This window comes from Eretmochelys imbricata, chromosome 27, assembly GCF_965152235.1.
Source record: "Eretmochelys imbricata isolate rEreImb1 chromosome 27, rEreImb1.hap1, whole genome shotgun sequence".
Taxonomy (NCBI): Eukaryota; Metazoa; Chordata; order Testudines; family Cheloniidae; genus Eretmochelys; species Eretmochelys imbricata.
The window spans coordinates 15,401,183-15,419,984 of record NC_135598.1 but is presented as its reverse complement, the minus strand read 5'-3'; the positions used below and the strand labels follow the sequence as shown (position 1 = coordinate 15,419,984).

The 18,802-nt window shown below is 52.7% G+C and overlaps 2 protein-coding genes across 2 annotated transcripts; one reads left to right on the top strand and one right to left on the bottom strand.

Moving 5' to 3' along the window:
• Positions 1 to 1,255: 1,255 nt before the first annotated feature.
• On the top strand, positions 1,256 to 7,263 carry PSMC3IP (PSMC3 interacting protein). The gene is made up of 8 exons (XM_077806147.1): positions 1,256 to 1,355; positions 2,845 to 2,951; positions 3,404 to 3,493; positions 4,181 to 4,292; positions 4,526 to 4,671; positions 5,500 to 5,553; positions 6,465 to 6,524; positions 6,713 to 7,263. The coding sequence occupies exons 1-8, from the start codon at positions 1,322 to 1,324 to the stop codon at positions 6,770 to 6,772; spliced, it is 663 nt and encodes a 220-aa protein (XP_077662273.1). The 5' UTR covers positions 1,256 to 1,321; the 3' UTR covers positions 6,773 to 7,263.
• A 353-nt stretch (positions 7,264 to 7,616) lies between these two features.
• MLX (MAX dimerization protein MLX) lies at positions 7,617 to 16,804 on the bottom strand. Its single transcript, XM_077806149.1, has 8 exons — positions 16,736 to 16,804; positions 14,868 to 14,904; positions 14,195 to 14,284; positions 13,235 to 13,341; positions 12,847 to 12,946; positions 11,988 to 12,087; positions 11,257 to 11,458; positions 7,617 to 10,011 (listed from the first exon to the last, which is right to left on the bottom strand). The coding sequence occupies exons 1-8, from the start codon at positions 16,799 to 16,801 to the stop codon at positions 9,955 to 9,957; spliced, it is 759 nt and encodes a 252-aa protein (XP_077662275.1). The 5' UTR covers positions 16,802 to 16,804; the 3' UTR covers positions 7,617 to 9,954.
• Between the last annotated feature and the right edge of the window lie 1,998 nt (positions 16,805 to 18,802).

Sequence of the window (18,802 nt, the reverse complement as noted above, 5' to 3'; positions counted from 1 at the left end):
TTAGCTACAACTAATCGGGAGAAAGATCTTGGAGTCATCGTGGATAGTTCTCTGAAGACGTCCCCGCAGTGTGCAGCAGCATTCAAAACAAACGGGATGTTAGGAATCTTTAAAAAAGGGATAGAGAATAAGACGGAGAATATCTTATTGCCCTTATATAAATCCATGGTATGCCCACATCTTGAATACTGCATACAGATGTGGTCCCCTCATCTCAAAAAAGATACACTGGCGTTAGAAAAGGTTCAGAAAAGGGCAACTAAAATGATTAGGGGTTTGGAACGGGTCCCATATGAGGAGAGATTAAAGAGGCTACGACTTCTCAGCTTGGAAAAGAGGAGATGGGGCGGGGGGGAGATATGACAGAGGTCTAATAAAATCATGAGTGGTGTGGAGAAAGTGAATAAGGAAAAGTTATTTACTTGTTCCCATAATATAAGAACTAGGGGCCACTCAATGAAATTAGTGGGCAGCAGGTTTAGAATGAATAAAAGGAAGTTCTTCACTCAGCGCACAGTCAACCTGTGGAACTCCTTGCCAGAGGAGGTTGTTAAGACGAGGCCTATAACAGGGTTTAAAAGAGAACTGGATAAATTCAGGGAGGCTAGGTCCATCAATGGCTATTAGCCAGGGTGGGCAGGGATGGTGTCCCTAGCCTCTGTTTGCCAGAGCTGGGAACGGGCGACAGGGGATGGATCACTGGGTGATTCCCTGTTCTGTCCATTCCCTCTGGGGCACCTGGCGTTGGCCACGGTCAGCCGACCGGACACTGGGCTAGATGGACCCTTGGTCTGACCCCGTCTGGCCCTTCTGGGGGGGGTGGATTTGATGGGCAGCTCTGCCCGGGGCGGGGGGGGGGCAGCTCTGCCGGGGGGGCAGCTGGGGGGGTTGACGGGCAGCTCTGGCCCGGGGGGGGGGTTGATGGGCAGCTCTGGCCTGGGGGGGGGGCAGCTCTGGCCTGGGGGGGGCAGCTGGGGGGGTTGACGGGCAGCTCTGGCCCGGGGGGGGGGTTGATGGGCAGCTCTGGCCTGGGGGGGGGGCAGCTCTGGCCTGGGGGGGGCAGCTGGGGGGGTTGACGGGCAGCTCTGGCCCGGGGGGGGGTGAACAGCTCGGGGGGGGTTGACGGGCAGCTCTGCCCGGGGGGGTCCCCTCTCGCGGGGGGGGCCCGGCCCAGGCACCACCTGCACTAGCGCGTTGTGATTGGGGCCGGGGGCCGCGGCCGGACGCGGGGACGGTAACCATGGCAGCCGCCGAGCGGGCTGCGTTCCTTCCGCTTCCGCTTCCGCTCCCGCTCCGCCGCGGGCCCGCGCAGAGACTGAGGATGAGCAAGGCCCGAGAGAGCCCCGCGGCGACAGGTGAGCACGGGCCCCGCCCCCCCCCCCGGCCGCCTGGTGGGCTGCCCCCCCCCTTCCTCAGGCCCGACCCCTGGGCCGGGCCCCCCCCTTCCTCAGGCCCTCCCCCCCCGGGTCGGGCCCCCGCTTCCTCAGGCCCGACCCTCCCCCCCCCGGGCCGGGCCCCCCACTTCCTCAGGCCCGACCCTCCCCCCGCGCCCCCTGGGCCGGGCCCCCCCCCTTCCTCAGGCCCTCCCCCCCCCGCCCCCTGGGCTGGGCCCCCCCCCCCCTGGGCCGGGCCCCCCCCCCTTCCTCAGGCCCGACCCTCCCCCCCCCGCCCCCTGGGCCAGGCCCCCCCTTCCTCAGGCCTGACCCTCCACCCTCGCCCCCCCCCCCGGGCCGTGTCCCCCCCTCCTCAGGCCTGACCCCCCCGCCCCCTGGGCCGGGCCCCCCCCTTCCTCAGGCCCGACCCCCCCTCGCCCACTGGGCCAGCCCCCCCTTCTCACCGCCTGCTGGGCCACCCCCCCCTTCCTCAGGCCCGACCTTCCCCTCAACCCGCTGGGCCGGCCCCCTGCTTTCTCTGGCCCAACCCTCCCCCGGGCCAGGCCCCTCTTCTCTTCCACCCAACCCCCACCCCTTCCTCCTGCCTGAGTCCTCTCCCCCTCCCCGCAAGGACCAAGTCACCCTTCCTGACCACCCCCACCGGCGCTGGCCCCCTTCCTCCCACCTGACCTCCCTTCCCAAGGGCCAGGCAGCACTCCCTTGCCCCTGCTGTGGCCAAGCCCTGGCACTGAGCCCCTTGCCCCATCTCTTCCCCGTACTTATTATCGGAAAAACCTGGGAGGTGGGCAGGCGCAAGCCCACCCACTTCTAAAGGCCCCTCCCCCAGCCTAGCGGGAGGGACCACTGGAACCAGGAACCAAATGAATACGAGGGACAACTAATAAAAAACAGGGATCGGAGTGATGGTCACCGGTTCAAAACCAGGGTACCGGATGGGGACACCAAGCAGAGGACCCCGGACAGCGCCCACTGCTCCTCAGAGGTATCTAGGGAGCCAGCAGACGCTGCCCAGTGGAACTCTGCCCGGATGCGTGGGACGAGGGAGGAACGGAAATAGGCCCCACAGTTGCAGAGCACCCCCTCGTCCAACATCTTCTTCCTGATGTTTTAGATGGTGACTTTAGCTAGAGCCAGGAGGAGGTTGATGAGGAGGTCTTGTGATTTCGTGAGGCCTCAGATAGGGTGTGCGAAAAACATGTGTGGGGAAAAGTGCAGCCAGAACCTCAACAGGGGCTGCAACCTGGCGCATTCGAGGTAAGCGTGCGCCAGGTTCTCCCTCATGCTGCAGAAAGGGCAGGCCGCAGGTACGGGGATGAACCACGCCAGATACATGCCTGTGCTCACAGCTCCATGAAGGAGCCACCAACCGATGTCCCCGGAGGGCCTTGGGACCAAGGTGGAATAAAGGCTGGCCCACTGGGGCTCCTCACACAACCTCTCTTACCCATAGGAGGAGCTGCTGCAATCCTGCTTCGCTACCTCCAGGACCAGAATCGGCCGCACAGCGCCCAGGACGCCTTTGGGAACCTGCAGCGGGAGCATGGGCTGGGCAAGACGGTGAGAAGCAGGCAGAGCTAGGAGCCTGCACAGATGCACCCACCACAGAGGCCCCCCCCCCACTCTCCCCCCCATCCCTCGGCTGCTTGGAGCAAGGTGCCAAGGCAGGTCAGAGCCTTCCACCCAAGCAAGAAGCTGGTAGGGAGCATCTTAGTGACCCCGCCAGATGGGTGGGAGCTGCCACTGCCTCCCTTCCCCCCACAGCAGCGTGAGAACCCCCCAGCCTCTGGCTAACCCACACCACAGGCAGGTAGTGGGTGGCAGCAAGAACCCCCTGGATAGATGCACAGATGGCTGGCTGCATGGGCAGATACCATATCTGCAGCTGTAACAACACACACAGCCCTTCAGGCCTGTCTAGTTCATCTCTTCCCTCCCCAGCTTACTCCCCAGGGTAGCTTTCTGGTGCTCCGTCCAGTTCTCATGTGGACTCCTGTTCCTTTTTGCATCAGGCTGTGGTGAAAGCACTGGAGCAGCTGGCTCAACAAGGGAAAATAAGAGAGAAGGCTTATGGGAAACAAAAAATATACTTTCCAGACCAGGTGAGATGAATCTGTTCAATTTCCCTAGGAAACAAAAACAATCTTGAGTGAAAAACTTAAACAGATCAGCTCCAAGTAAAGCCTTTTGGCGAGGCACGGCCTTCCCTGTAGTGTTTGTTAGTGTGCTGACAGCTGCATCAGGCACAGAGGAGACACTGTCGAGAAGCTTTTATTTACATATCGGTTCAGCACAAAATGCGCGAGGAGACTCCAGTATGTATGTTTATATGGGCACCTGCAGCTTTCCTCATGCTTCAAAGCAATATACGCTGTCTTGCATTTATTCCATTCAAATGCTTTGGTTCTTCCTTTTACTTTGGATTATTTTGTTTGAAGGAACCCAGCAATCCACTGTTCACTAACGTAAAACCTGCTGTTTAGCTGTGTAACAGCCTAGACAATGTCTCCAGTTTAGACTATAATGTAACACATATGAACTTTTGTTAATATTAACAATGGCCAAAGCTATGCCATTCTAGGCCATTTATTAGCACTCTTCCCATCCCCTCATAACCAATGGAGATGATACCTTTAGGAGCACATTGTGTATGGCTGATCTCGAGAACTGCAGCAAGCTGTCATGGGAACAAATGTCTCATTGATCTCTGTCAAAAATGGGTGGTGGTGACTGTACAGGGAACATCTGTTTACTGTAATTCATAATGCATCATCTTTCTTCTCACTCAGGATCAGTTTCCCACAGTGAGTGATTCTGAGTTTAAAGCCTTGGACAATGAAATCTCGGAGCTTTCTTCAAAAGTACAAACCCTTCAACAGAGCTGCCGCCATATGGAATCAGGTGTGTTTGAATTTCCGCTTCTACTGCCAGGTTTATTTCAAAGTAGATTAGCTCGGAAGCTGAACCAGCATGGAGTGTGTGTGAGGCAGTGCAGTGTGGCACCAAGCATGGAGTGTGTGTTGTGAGGCAGCGCATTGCGGTGCCAGCATGGAGTGTGGTGTCATGCAGACATTAATGCTAGCTGTTGAGCTGTAGCTGTGGGCATCCCTGGGTAACGAGCGATTCCATTCCAGAACTGAAGGATCTGAATGGCTCAATGACAACCCCAGAGATGATTAAAGAGATTGAAGAGTTAAAAAAAGATTGTGCCAGTTACACAGAGAAACTGGAGCGAATTAAATCTGCAGCCAACCATGTGACTCCCGAAGAGAAAGAGAAGGTAAAGAGCTGGACGGGGCTGTGCCACCGAACGCAGCAGCCGAGAGCCCAGCTCAGCGCTACTTGTCTTAACAAAATACTCAATAAATGATCCTTAGATGTAGACAAGGAATAGCTTGTCCCTTCTGGATGGGTCCTCTATTTCTGTAAGCCAGGTGGTGTGTCTGAATGTGAGAATGAAAGGCACCTTAGAATGCTGACAGACGTTTCGAATCTGACATCAAACGCTGAAGAATTGGAGTGGTTGTGGGAGAGGTTTGAAACTCCAGCACAAACTGTCCTCTTCTCAATTAACTTCCCAATGTTCCTGTTTATAGGCGAAGGCTGTGCTTTAGTGGCCTCCTCTCTTAAGTCTGATCACACTACCTGGGCATTACCTACTGGGCGTGCTGAAGTGCTGGTCAGCTTTAAGTATGGCTAACTCCAGCATGGCGGAGCCAATCCCAGAGTCTGATGTCGCTGGAAATGTCCTGCTCCCTAATGTTCTCAGCAGACCCTTCGCTGTGTGCCTCATTAGATTGTGTGTGTATCTAGAGGGGGCAGCTATAAAGGCTGGTACCTGAGTGACTCTTGCCTGCAGCCCTTTGCTCTGGGTTGTCATTTTATTAATACAGATATTCATCATTTTAGCCTCTCAAATCATCCATTTTAAAAGGAGACCCACTTCCAAAGAGCTTATTTGTCAGATAGTTGCCTGCACTGTGTGATGGTCTTGAACACTAAATAAGCATCTTGCTCTGGCCTGGCCTCCCCTCCTAGCACTAGTTCCTTGCTTCACACTAGGGAGCGGCTGGGTTTAATGTTACTCATTCAGTCTTGTTGGTTGCAGGTTTACAACGAGAAAAAGCTGTACTGTAAAGAATGGAGAAGGAGGAAGAGAATGGTAGCAACCTTTATTATGAATACTGGGTAGATGGGCACTATTGGGTGGTGGCAATGATACCCAAGAGGCGACTGGGTGTTTCAATCAGGGGGAAAATGCTAGCGACGTAATGATTTATGGAGCAGCCCTGGGGGTCTGTGGTAGCTGATCATCTTGTTTCCACAACCTGCTGTCAAGCTAGCCAAGAACTAATTGACCTATGAACCTCTTCAGCACTCAGCTTATACTAGTCTTGAAGTGGTGATGCCTGGGCCCTTCTGGTGTCACCCAGGAGGAGGAACCACAAGGCCACTTCTCCCCACTCTAATGCTGCTGTTCTCCAGCTTCCATCCCATAGTTTCTAGTGCTGGAAGAGCAGCCATTCTGGCAGGGAGACCTCCTCCTGGGCTCTGATTTCAGCTTTCCAACGTATAGACATAGCAAGACAAGCTCCCAACCATCCTCTCTGGCTTTCCAGTGGCAGCTCCCTCTCCCACTCACCAGAGTCATCTTGTTTGGGGGGCTTCAGGTTTATAGTCTAATAGTGATGCCAAACTGCCACTTTAAATGGACCACTGGTCCATTTAAGCAAAGCAGATTATCATCACTTACAGCCCTGAAATATATGGGGTGAAAGGAACCCTACAGCTGTCTGCCAGGGACCATTGCACTTTCATTCATGTGTAATGGCTAACCGGGAGGAGACCTAATTTCAGCAGCCTGCGTAGTGGCCTCTGTTGGGGGGTGTGCAAGGCAGGCGTGCACCCTAGGAAGCCTCATTACTTGTGGCCATGGGGGCTAACGCTTTGGCCTTTGCTAAGCTGTGTATGTAAAGCTTCTCCTGCTGGTGAGTTTGCCCAGGTTTCACTTAACGTGTCTGTTTTCTGAAGAAATGGAGCTAAATATTCTTTCAAATTATTTTGTTTTACCAGGCAACTGAGCTACTTGATGCAATTCTGGAGGGCTACCCCAAAAGCAAGAAACAGTTCTTTGTAAGTACGACCAGATCCACCCACCTTTGATTAACATAAATCTGCAGGTATTCTGCTGCAAGTGGTGTAACCCTCAGTAAGTCCCACAGTGCTGGAAAGGGCCCTGTTTCTGAATTCTCTCTGTGCTGTACAGCCAGTGTAACTTTCCTTTGTGCTCTTGGTAACGAGGCTGCGTTGTTCTTGTGCAGGAGGAAGTTGGGATAGAGACGGATGAGGATTACAATGTCACTTTGCCGGTGGCTGTCTGAGTTGCTGATAGGAGCCACTGCTCCAGGGGAGAAAATTGGCCAGTGTGGAACCCAACAGAAGCCGCTTCTGAAACTTGCACTGTTTGTAGGGCTTGGTTTTGTCCTGCGTCTTTTATATATGTTTATGTTTTAAAATGCTTTGCAGTCAGGAGGGTGGCTAGAGGGGTTGAGGCAGCTCCAGGTCCCATCATATCCTCATTTGCAGTGGAGTTGTTTTATTATCCTTTGTTGCAATGGGCAGTTGGGATGGTGCCTCTCCACGGGGCTATGGGTGTGTTGGATTGCCAACAAGTAGGTGAGTTTGTTCTAGCAAAGGGAGGAAAGGAGCATTTAGGAGAGAAGAAAGAAACTAGTTGTTTAACTGTGTAGGGATGTACAGGCATCTCAATGTATTTAATAGAGAGGGTGGGAAACGCTTCCCGCAGCATCTACCATGTCGTAATGCTGTATATAGGAGTGTGATTCATTAAACACCCCTGTGTCTCATCTTAGGCCTGCTTCTTCCATAATTATTTCTCACCCTGCATGTCCTGGTGGTAGCAAGACTGGCCTCCCGACTGCTCTCTGGCCTCCTGGCCGCTTTGCTCACACAAAAGGGAGGCTGTCTGTATTCCAGTCTGGTTTAACTGTGGCTTTGAGAACCATCCGAGTCAGGCACCCGGATAACGGGGGATGACCGGGTGGGGAGGGCTGATCCAAAACGGCTGCCATAACACTGGCTAAGGGGTCAAGTTGGGCATCCTGAAATCACTAGTCACTTCTGAAAAATTGGCCCTTGCCTTATCACCTCTCATAGCAAACCCAGTGATTCTGTGTCAGAAATAAACAAACAGAGGGACAACCCTTAAAACGCTTAGCAAAAATTTATTATAATTACTTTTCATGATAGAAAAATATTTCATTTCCACCTGAGTGAGGTCTGTAAAAAGCAATGTCCTTTGAGAAATACACATGCCACTTATTAGTTAACAGCACAGGCTACTGCTTCTGCAAACAGGGTGCTTTCCTTACAGCAAAGCAACATCTTACAAGAGTTACCCATCTGTGCTTGAGTACGGCCATAGAGGTAGCTGCCCCTATTGTGTGCAATTCACTTCAGCAGTTAGGCATGTTGCTGCAAACAAACTCTTGAACTTCCTAGGGGCTGTATGCTGCATTTGGACCAACAGGGACACTCAATGCAGGCTTTGTAGAAGTGCTTTGTTTTATAAAATCCAAGACCAACAGGAATATTTCCTTGATTAAATGGAAACAGCAGTTTAAACATTATGCCCCTGCTTCAGTGTTTGAAAGGCAGGCAGCCAGCACCGAGAAACCACCATACCCAAACTGAAGAAAACGCACAACAGTCACTAACACGGGATTTTTAGAAGTGTGGTAGGAACATAATTGAAAATCGACAAATACTGTTGTAAGAGAGGTTTCAGAGTAGCAGCCGTGTTAGTTGTATTCGCAAAAAGAAAAGGAGTACTTGTGGCACCTTAGAGACTAACAAAATTATCTGAGCATAAGCTTTCGTGAGCTACAGCCGATGAAGTGAGCTGTAGCTCACAAAAGCTTATGCTCAAATAAATTTGTTAGTGTCTAAAATGCCACAAGTACTCCTTTTCTTGTTGTAAGAGAGTTACTCTGTTGGGGTAATTCCAATAGTGTCACCTTGTTTGAGTAGTAAAACACCATGGCTGCTTTAGCAGACAGCTGCCATCTGCTTTAAGAGACCTGAAGGGTTATAGTGAACGAAACAGGGTGTAACTGATTTAAATTGTCTCAGACAAGCAGCTGTCTGCAAAACGTAAACTGATAACATGTTAGTGTGATTTTTTTTTCAATGCATTACAAAAATCAAGGCTTTATTATATATAAAACTATGGTTCTAAACAAGAGTAGACGTCTACTTAGAATCCACAGCTGCTCTGTGCTAGACTATTCTACTTTCCCACACAGTGTGACTTCATCAGAAAGTGCCATGTCATATAAAGCCTGCCAGAGATCAGCCTCTGTACCGATAAAACTGGAGAAGGCTGTAGCGAAAGCTGCACGCATGTTTAATTGTTTAGGAAATGTGGCTAGAGTCGAAAAGGCCAAGTCAGCAGCTGGCTCAAGCAGAGGCTTGAGGCCATGGTCATCTGCACAAGAAGGGGAGTCCCTTCAGCACTGGGATTAAGTGACTGTCCTTGTGGCAGTGAGGGGCCAACCCACCCAGCTTCCTTTGTATGGCCTTTTGGAAACTCATTCTACACCAGTAAAGCAAGCAGCCTTCCATCCCTAGGCTGAACTAGACCATCGGGATTGAGGCCCATAGGAATTGCTAGTGCAGAACCCATCTCAACAGTAACTAGAACCAGCTGCTTCAGAGGAAGGTGCAAGAAAGCCTGCAGAGATGGGAGAACCTCTCCCAAGGGAAGCTTCTTCCTAACCCCCTTTAATAGAGATCGGTTTGCCTGGTGCAGGAGGGTTCATAACCCAGCTCAAGTCTTTAATCCTAATGTGGCAACTGGCTCTGGGGTGGGGGGAAGAGGTCTCCCTTACTATCGCCACTCTCTGCTTCCTTTCACAGCCCTGCATTGCCCTGTGGAAAGGTGCCTGGGTAGCTGCGATTTCAGCAAGTGCTCACCTGGAAACCGAACAGCCTGTGTTCCATCTGTTCTACAGCTCATGCCCAGGCTCTGTGGTTTTCAGGGTATGCATCCCAGCAGGCAGTAATGTGCACTGCTAAGATGACCAGGCAGTAGTTAAGACTCCAGGCCATTCCCCATCACAGGGAGCAGGACCATCTGCCTGCTACAAAGCAGATCCCTCCCACCGGCTGAGCTACTGCCACTCTTGCAAAGAGTCAGGGGCTCAGGCAAGGCCCGTTCACTGCCATGCCAGTTTGGGTGAGACAGCCTCTCCTGCCTTCCTTTGGGGCAATGAGAAGTATATTTAATCCACATCTAAACTCCCTTCTCTGCTGACTGAGTCCCTACAGACTGCGACAGGGTCTGTGGAGAGGTACATAAGCCCAGTTTTGGTTTTTGGTCAATACAATAAATAATCCAGAGAGAAGCTTTAACAATCACAAGGGAAACAGACCAGCCATTCCTGGAGTCTGTTTCCCAACTCCGTCCCTGCTGGCGATACCCAGTAGCAGTATGGATGAAGAACGCAGGCCCATGCTGCTGGGGCACTAGCAGGGAGAGCAGTCAGTAGAGCTGATTCTTCAGCTGATGCAGAACCCCAAGCACGATGTCCCGCAGAGTCTGGGGAGAACAAGGAGGAGGCAGGATCAGTCACTCTGCGGGACGAATAAACATTCACCTTGGCAATGCCTCTGTGGGTTCCAGAACAGACCAGGGAACTCCTTACAGAGGGGAATACATGTGTAGAAAGGCAGCTGGGTACCTGCTGCACCAGCCATGCACAGCGGTGTTTATGGGAACAAACCTGGGGGTCATGGGGTACATGGCTTCAGTGCCTCAGGATTACTGAGAGTACAGGACCTGCCAGCTTGGATCAGACCAAGGGCTCGTCCTGTCCATTTCCTGTCTGACAGTAGCAGAACCAGCTGCTTTAGAGAAAGGAAGTCTACTGCGAGAAGGTGTGGTATGACGACTTGCCCCTCAGGGAAGGTTCCCCCTGGCCCCTATGAGCTAGAGCCTCATTTATGCTCTGAAACAGGAGGGTTTCTATCCCTGTCAAAGCTTGTGTTTGCTGGGGCTCTTGTTCTCCAGCTAAGTGCCTACGGATATCTCTACGCTGAGAGAAGAACCCCACAGCAGCAAGTTTCAGAGCCTGGGTCAGGTAACTCGGGCTCGAAGAGCGTGTACTATGAGGCTCAAAATAGTAGAGTAGATATTCCTGCTCAGACTGGGGCCTGGGCTCTGAAACACCCCTCTCTGCCGGTCTGCAGAGCCTGGGCTCTGAGTCTCACTGCAGCAGGGGTTTTTGCAGTGTAGCTGAACCCTTGGGTTTGCCTGATCTCCTGTGGCAGGCAGCACTACCATGCCAGCTGCACAGTGGGGTAAAGTTTCTCTCTCTATTCATTTTGAATTTGCCACTTTCAGTTTCACACATGGTCCCTTTGCTCGTTAGGAGACCAGGAGAACAGGAGTTCTCCAGCTCCCTCCTCAGCCTCAGGCACGATTTTGCATCTCTTTATCATGTCCCCTGTTCTGCCTCTGGTAGACAGTCCCAGGCTTTCCATGCCCCTAGTCGTTCTCGTCACATCCCTGAATCGTCTGCTTGTGCTTTGTCCTTTCAGAGATTGGGTGACTGGAACTGCATTCGCTATCTCCATCCTGGCCTTTAAACCTCCTAACGTGCTTGGACTGCTGCCCGGTGTTGAACTGGCCCTGGCGCTAGTTAATTAGAGCCCAGTAAGGTGTAGGAATAGTTCAAGACGTTCCCTCCAATGTGCATTGCTTTGCATTTGTATCTACTGAAGCTGTCTGGCCCTATGCAAGAGCTTGCCCCATGTTACTTTGTGTGCGGCTCCTAGTCCTTACCTGTGGCTTACAGTGCTCTTCAATCCAGCTGAAGACACAGGCTGAAAGTTCCTGAAAACTTGCTACTGAGATGGAGGCATTAAAGGACTGGAACAGTGAATCCATGATGCCTTGGAAAACATTAAACTTGACTTGGTCAGAGACCTGGTCTTTCCCCTCATTTGGATTATCCTGATGAGCTTTCACAATCTGCTCATAGTTTCTGAAACAAACCAAAGAAACCCGGATAAAATGGCAGGCTTGGGAAGCCAGCTCTGGCCTCAGACACCTTCCAAAGCTCTGTTTGAGGTGCGAGAGAGACCAAAGATGTGCCGTAGTGATTCCTGAAGGCCCTTAACTTTGCTTGTTAGGACTATAAGCAACACTCATACTGGCTGTATGGTTAAGGTAGCAGGCTCTGTGCTTAAATTCCTTAAGGGGAATAAATGCAGGGAAATCACAGTCTCCCTTCCATGTTGGAGAGGAGACCCAGGAACAGGCTGGGGCTCCTTGCTCTGAGTTGGCACCCCTCTATGGACAGTCCCCTTGCTCAGCCCATGCCCCTCTCACGATATTGGGATCTGTGTCAAATCCAGCTTGACCAGCGAGTCAGATACTATCCAGCCCTGGGATGGAATTGAGAGGGGGAGAAAAAGGTGAGTATGGTGGGTGTCTGCTGCAGTATGTAACAAACAGGATGTCTATCTCCCTGGTCCCTTGGGGTGGGGGATGTGCAACAAGTTGCTCCTTACACTTTCATGATCTTCAAAGCTGTGACATCTTTCCTGAGTGTAGAAACTTCCTCCTCCTGCTTCTTCTTCTCCTTATGGAGGAACTGAATGTAGTCAATGGCTGAAAAGCAAAGGGAGGATGAGGATTTAGGATGCTCGAGACAGATCAGAGGTCACAGTGATGACGCTCAGCAGGGGACAGGAGGAGCAGACACTGGGGCACCTGCAGGATTGATGCATGGCCCTAGATTTCATCCCCACAGACCTCATGCATCCAAACTGACCAGGAGCCAGGCTCCGTGACTCCTCTCCTCAGAGGGTCCCAGTGCTTCACATCCCAGCTCCAGGGAGGGGGAGCAAGGTGCTCTAGATCATACACTAGCAGTGGCCAAGCTGAGAGGAGTCCCAGCCTCCTAAGCCCTAAACACAGTCTTCCACCCTCAACCTAAGTGATTTCGATGCCCATGAGCTGCAAGAAGGGGGTGACTGGGCTAGGCAGCTCGTGCTTCACCTTGTAACAGTGTGCCTCCCTTGCACTGGTAGGCTGATTGCATAAGTGTTACTCAGTCTCAGCAAGAGACCAGGACAGTGTTAACCTGCAGAGCCAGCCAGGAGCGGGTGGGGAGGGAGCAGACAACTCAGTGAGGCCTGGAACAAGGCACCTGCCATTTTAGTTTTGATTGTCTGCAGGGAGGGTTTTACAGCTCAGGTGGCTTTCCCCATGGAACCCCCATGAACAGAGGTGGGTCCAATTCTGGCTGGCCAGTACCCCACTCAGTGACCAGAGGAGTACAGCCGTCCAGCACAGAAGCTATTTGTCACAGCTGTTGGGAATGCCAGCACAGGCCCAGAAATCGCTCCCCACCACCCCCAGACTCACTTTTCTGCAGGACGATGGCTTTGCTTAGTTTCTGGGAGCCAATGGAGAAGTCCTGCTGCTGGCACGTGGGAACGATGGCCTGCAAGTCATCGTAGCCTTTCTGCAGGGGGGGCAGAGCGGAAGTGACAGCGTGTTTTAGATTCAACAGCATGGGATGATGGCAGCTGGCTGGGTAGATGGTTTAACAAGGTGGAAAGCTACAGCTCCCCCGAGTTGATACAAACCCCCTACAGCATCATGAACATTTGGTGGAACACTGAATTTAACAGCTAAATAACACAAGGTGCTGGTGCTGTAGAATAATGGGCCCTCCTGGGTCTGATGTGAAAGGAAGGTGCTGTCTGAATTCTCATGCAAAGAAACAGCCTGCTAGCTGCTCTGAGGTTACCTTGATGGCATCTCGTCTCTTCTGCTCGGCCTGGGTGTGGGCACGTCTGCGCCGGTCCTTGTATGACTCTTTGTAGGTTTCCTGGTGATAATCGCTGTCTTCATCATCTGCAGTGGAAGAATGGTCACCATCAGCTCTGGGGGCACGTGGCAACTCCCAGAGCCCAGGAAGCAGAGACAAAAACTGATACCTACAGTTACTGAGGTAACATGGAGACCACGCAGTGTCTGGACTGGGGATCATTTAGACACCTGTGCCTGAGAACAGCTCCCAGCAACACCACTTAGCTACCGATTGGATGGACTAGCTCCAAACAGTACTTTCAAAAGGATGGGGCCGAAACACAGTAAAGATCCACCTGTCCAAGGGCATCTCTGCTGACAACAGCCCACAGCGTGAGTGAGCAGCTGGGGAAATTCATTATAGGGAAGGCCAATAACAAAGATACTAGGTGCCAACTAGGCCACCTGCTTCTCCTGCAGACCCCTGGGGTTGGGTGCTGGCTTGTCTACACAGGATTCTCACTAGAAAGGCTCTGCAGCATTCTGGATTTCAAGAAGGACTGGGTGTCTAAGCTGAGATCCCTTCCACAGAGGGGCCAACTTTTCAGCACCTCCTAGAAATCAGGCCCCTTTAACATGTCTTAGAGCGGGCATCCATCACCACTCAGCACTTGAAAACGTCGGCCAAAAAGTTTCTTCAGACCTTCGCTCCAGCTCTCCTCTGTTCGCCATTACCAGGAGAGTCCCATCAAACTACCCTGCAGGAAGCCAGAACACCATCCTCCCTACCCAAGGGCAAGACTTCTGCTCTAGCTGGCAGAGGAAGCTCTTGCAATCACAGTCTCATAGAGAACATCTACCTAAGGAGAACAAGACTGAATAGGAGTGAGAGAGCAGGAAAAGCCCCTATTAACTGAAGTGCTGGAGAAGCTGGTGGAACATAGAGAAGGTACCATACCTGTATTGGGGACTGAGGAGGCACTGGTGGAGCCAATGCTGTTGGCTCGGGATACTATGCTTCCTTTCCTAGTGCTTTCCACAAAGAGCGCTGAAAGAGAAAATACCACAGCGTATTTCCCAACGTCATGCAGGAGGCGGTGAGTAAGTGTCACTAACCCCCAGAGACACTGCAAACTGGGACAGAGAAGGGATCAACTCTGGGAGGCAAGTCACAGGGCAACCAGCTCCAGGGATTAGCAGCTGTTGCAGTCCCGGTCAGTGTGCAGATAGGTGCGATGAATGCTGAAAAGCATTCATTGGGACCAGCTGTGAAAGCCAACTAAAGCACAGCAATGTAACTAATATCCTTTGCACCAGTTTCCCTATCTGTAAGATGGGGAAAATAAATTCTGGGAGACTTGCGAAGTGCTCCAAGAGCTTCTCATTAAAGGAGCAAAGAATACATTGATGATTGCATCTGTGCTGCTTTTCCGATGAAAAGATATTCATCTTGTTTTAAAAGGCCAAAGGGTCCGATAAGAGACTGTGGATTTGGACCAAATTTGACCAGGTTGTCCCTCTTCTAACAGCATAACCTAGAGCAAAGCACAAAAGTGACCACAGTTCCCTGGCACACTTAGTCAGCTGTGACCTGACAGAGTTTGGGAGGAGGAGGACACAAAGCTACTCACAGGGATCCAGTCCACTGTCACTGTATGCAGAATCCACCTGGTGCATTGTAGGATGAGCGAATTACAGCGTGAGAAAACAGGCGGAGAAGAGAGAAAAAGAAACAAACCAGTAAGTGAGGCTGTTTCCTCTTTAGTGAATTTGCTTTTTTGTGCAATAAACTATTTTGCCAACACGTGACAGCAAGTGGGAACAATGTGGGTGGTCCCATGAGCCCCCACACAACACACATGCTTTCCAATTCCCTTGCAGGCTGAAACACTGGTTTGTTCTTCAGTTTAACAAGGCTATGACTGCAGGATTGATCTGGTTTCAATTTTACTACACTTTATTCTAGAACTACATGGTCAGATTTTCAAAAGCATATACACATTGAGGACAATAGGAGAAGCTGGGTGTCGAGCAATTGTGAAAATCCAACTCTGGTTCCTGCACAGACTCTGGGCACTTATGGACACATAGTCAACACTTCCTCCCCCTTTTATGTTGTTATATTTATCTGAATGTTAAGACTGAATACAAGAAAAGACAAATGACCATGTAGCTCTGCTCCAGGTGTTCAGGAGAACAAAACATTCATAGAAAATTAAAGCTCAGCCTCTGGGAATGACTCTCAAAATACACTGCTCCCTGGATATGCCAAGCAGGAAACCTAAGTGCATTCAACAGGCAAGTCCTCTGCTTGGTTAGTGTCCCTCCATTGGCAGCAGTTATGTAAGGCCTCCCCCAAGGAACCAAGGATCAGATTTGTAAAGGTATTTAGCTACCTAAAGAAGCAGATGGGCACTTAGTGGCGTAGAAAAGTGCCTTAGCACCTAAATCCTGGGTCACACAAACTTCCACTGATTTGAAGATATGGGCCTTAGTTCCTTTGCAAAATCCCACTAGGCATCTAAACACCTTTACAACTCTGGCCCTAAGTGTATTTAACTCCTTGGAGCCACTTGAGAGATGTTTTCCCCAGATAGTCAAGATTTTGCGGTGACAGAAATGTAGAATTGTGGAATAATCCACCCATATTGGATGGTTCCTCCCCAATCCCAGCTGTCCAGAGTTGGCTCGTGTCCAGTGCAGGAGGGTTTCTGTCCCTTCCCAATGTCGCGGGGGGAGGGGGATGGGCAGGGAATAAGTCAGCAGTGGTATCTGATTCTCTTTATGCAGTAAAAGGCAAGACACCCCAGGAGAGCCACCAGCCAGCAGCTTTGCCTCCAGTCACATCCCCTCAGAAATCTGCCTCCTCTGGCACAGAGCTGGGAACCTGCGTGGTCACAGGGAGGTTGGACACATCTCTGACCTGACCCCAGTCCTGACATAACCCCTGACCCCTAGCCTGACGTGACCCCATCTCTGACCGAACCCCAGTCCTGACGTAATCCCTGACCCCTAGCCTGACATGACCCCATCTCTGACCTGACCCCAGTCCTGATGTAACCCCTGACCCCTAGCCTGACGTGACCCCATCTCTGACCTGACCCCAGTCCTGACGTAATCCCTGACCCCTAGCCTGACGTGACCCCATCTCTGACCTGACCCCAGTCCTGATGTAACCCCTGACCTCCTAGCCTGACGTGACCCCATCTCTGACCTGACCCCAGTCCTGATGTAACCCCTGACCCCTAGCCTGACGTGACCCCATCTCTGACGTAATCCCTGACCCCTAGCCTGACCTGACCCCAGTCCTGACGTAACCCCTGAACCCATCCCTGACCTGACCCCACCTGACTTCTGCCCCCCACAAAGCCCCGCCCTTGGATTCCCCAGGCCCCTGCGGCTTCGGGCCTGTGGGGCGGAGAGGGGTCTTGCCCTCTCCCGGGGAGACGGGCCCCGCGGTGTGTCCCGCGCCGGCCGCCATCCCGCTCCTGGGACTCACCTTCCCCCAGGGGTCCTCGGGCGAGGCGCCCGCCTGCTCCGCCATCTTCCCGGGGACTCCGGTCATGTGACCCCCAGCATCAACCAATCACAGCGCCCGACCGCTGCAGCGCTAGCGGCTTCCGGGAGACGCCCGCCGCGGGGGTTGATGGGAGATGCAGAGTCTTCGCAGGGGCTGACGGGAACTGTAGTTCCACCGCGGGGACTGATGGGAGCCGAAGTGTGTCCCGGGCCCTGGCCCGTCGGAGCCACGAGGGGGCGCCGTGACACAGGATCCTGCCGCGGGCCCGGACCCGCGTCCGGGCTGCGAACGGGGACACATGGGGGGGGGGGGGTAGGGGCCAGGAACCCCTGGGGGCGGGGGGGGGCTGGGCCTGTGACCTCAGATGACCCCATTACCTGGTCAGTGTCCTCGCATGACCCCATTCCCTGCCCTGGGTCTGGGTCTGTGACCTCAGATGACCCCATTACCTGGTCAGTGTCCTCGCATGACCCCATTCCCTGCCCTGGGTCTGGGTCTGTGACCTCAGATGACCCCATTACCTGGTCAGTGTCCTCTCATGACCCCATTTCCTACACTGAGTCTGAGTCTGTGACCTCAGATGACCCCATTACCTGGTCAGTGTCCTCGCATGACCCCATTCCCTGCCCTGGGTCTGAGTCTGTGACCTCAGATGACCCAATTACTTGGTCAGTGTCCTCGCATGACCCCATTCCCTGCCCTGGGTCTGGGTCTGTGACCTCAGATGACCCCATTACCTGGTTAGTTTCCGCGCATGACCCCATTTCCTGCCCTGGGTCTGGGCCTGTGACCTCAGAGGACCCCATTACCTGGTCAGTGTCCTCTCATGACCCCATTTCCTGCCCTGGGTCTGGGTCTGTGACCTCAGATGACCCCATTACCTGTTCAGTGTCCTCGCATGACCCCATTTCCTGCCCTGAGTCTGGGTCTGTGACCTCAGATGACCCCATTACCTGGTCAGTATCCTCGCATGACCCCATTTTCTGCCCTGGGTCTGAGTCTGTGACCTCAGATGACCCAATTACTTGGTCAGTGTCCTCGCATGACCTCATTCCCTGCCCTGGGTCTGGGTCTGTGACCTCAGATGACCCCATTACCTGGTCAGTTTCCGTGCATGACCCCATTTCCTTCCCTGGGTCTGGGTCTCTGACCTCAGATGACCCCATTACCTGGTCAGTATCCTCGCATGACCCCATTTTCTGCCCTGGGTCTGGGTCTGTGACCTCAGATGACCCAATTACTTGGTCAGTGTCCTCACATGACCTCATTCCCTGCCCTGGGTCTGGGTCTGTGACCTCAGATGACCCCATTACCTGTTCATTGTCCTCGCATGACCCCATTTCCTGCCCTGGGTCTGGGTCTGTGACCTCAGGTGACCCCATTACCTGGTCAGTGTCCTTGAATGAGCCCATTCCCTGCCCTGGGTCTGGGTCTGTGACCTTAGATGACCCCATTACCTGGTCAGTGTCCTCTCATGACCCCATTTCCTGCCCTAGGTCTGAGTCTGTGACCTCAGATGACCCCATTACCTGTTCAGTGTCCTCACATGACCCCATTTCCTGCCCTGGGTCTGTGTCTGTGACCTCAGATGACCCCATTACCTGTTCAGTGTCCTCGCATGACCCCATTTCCTGCGCTGGGTCTGGGTCTGTGATCTCAGATGACCCCATTACCTGTTCAGTGTCCTCGCGTGACCCCATTTCCTGCGCTGGGTCTGGGTCTGTGACCTCAGATGACCCCATTATCTGTTCAGTGTCCTCGCATGACCCCATTTCCTGCCCTGGGTCTGAGTCTGTGACCTCAGATGACCCCATTACCTGGTCAGTGTCCTCGCATGACCCCATTTCCTTCCCTGGGTCTGGGTCTGTGACCTCAGATGACCCCATTACCTGGTCAGTATCCTCGCATGACCCCATTTTCTGCCCTGGGTCTGGGTCTGTGACCTCAGATGACCCAATTACTTGGTCAGTGTCCTCACATGACCTCATTCCCTGCCCTGGGTCTGGGTCTGTGACCTCAGATGACCCCATTACCTGTTCATTGTCC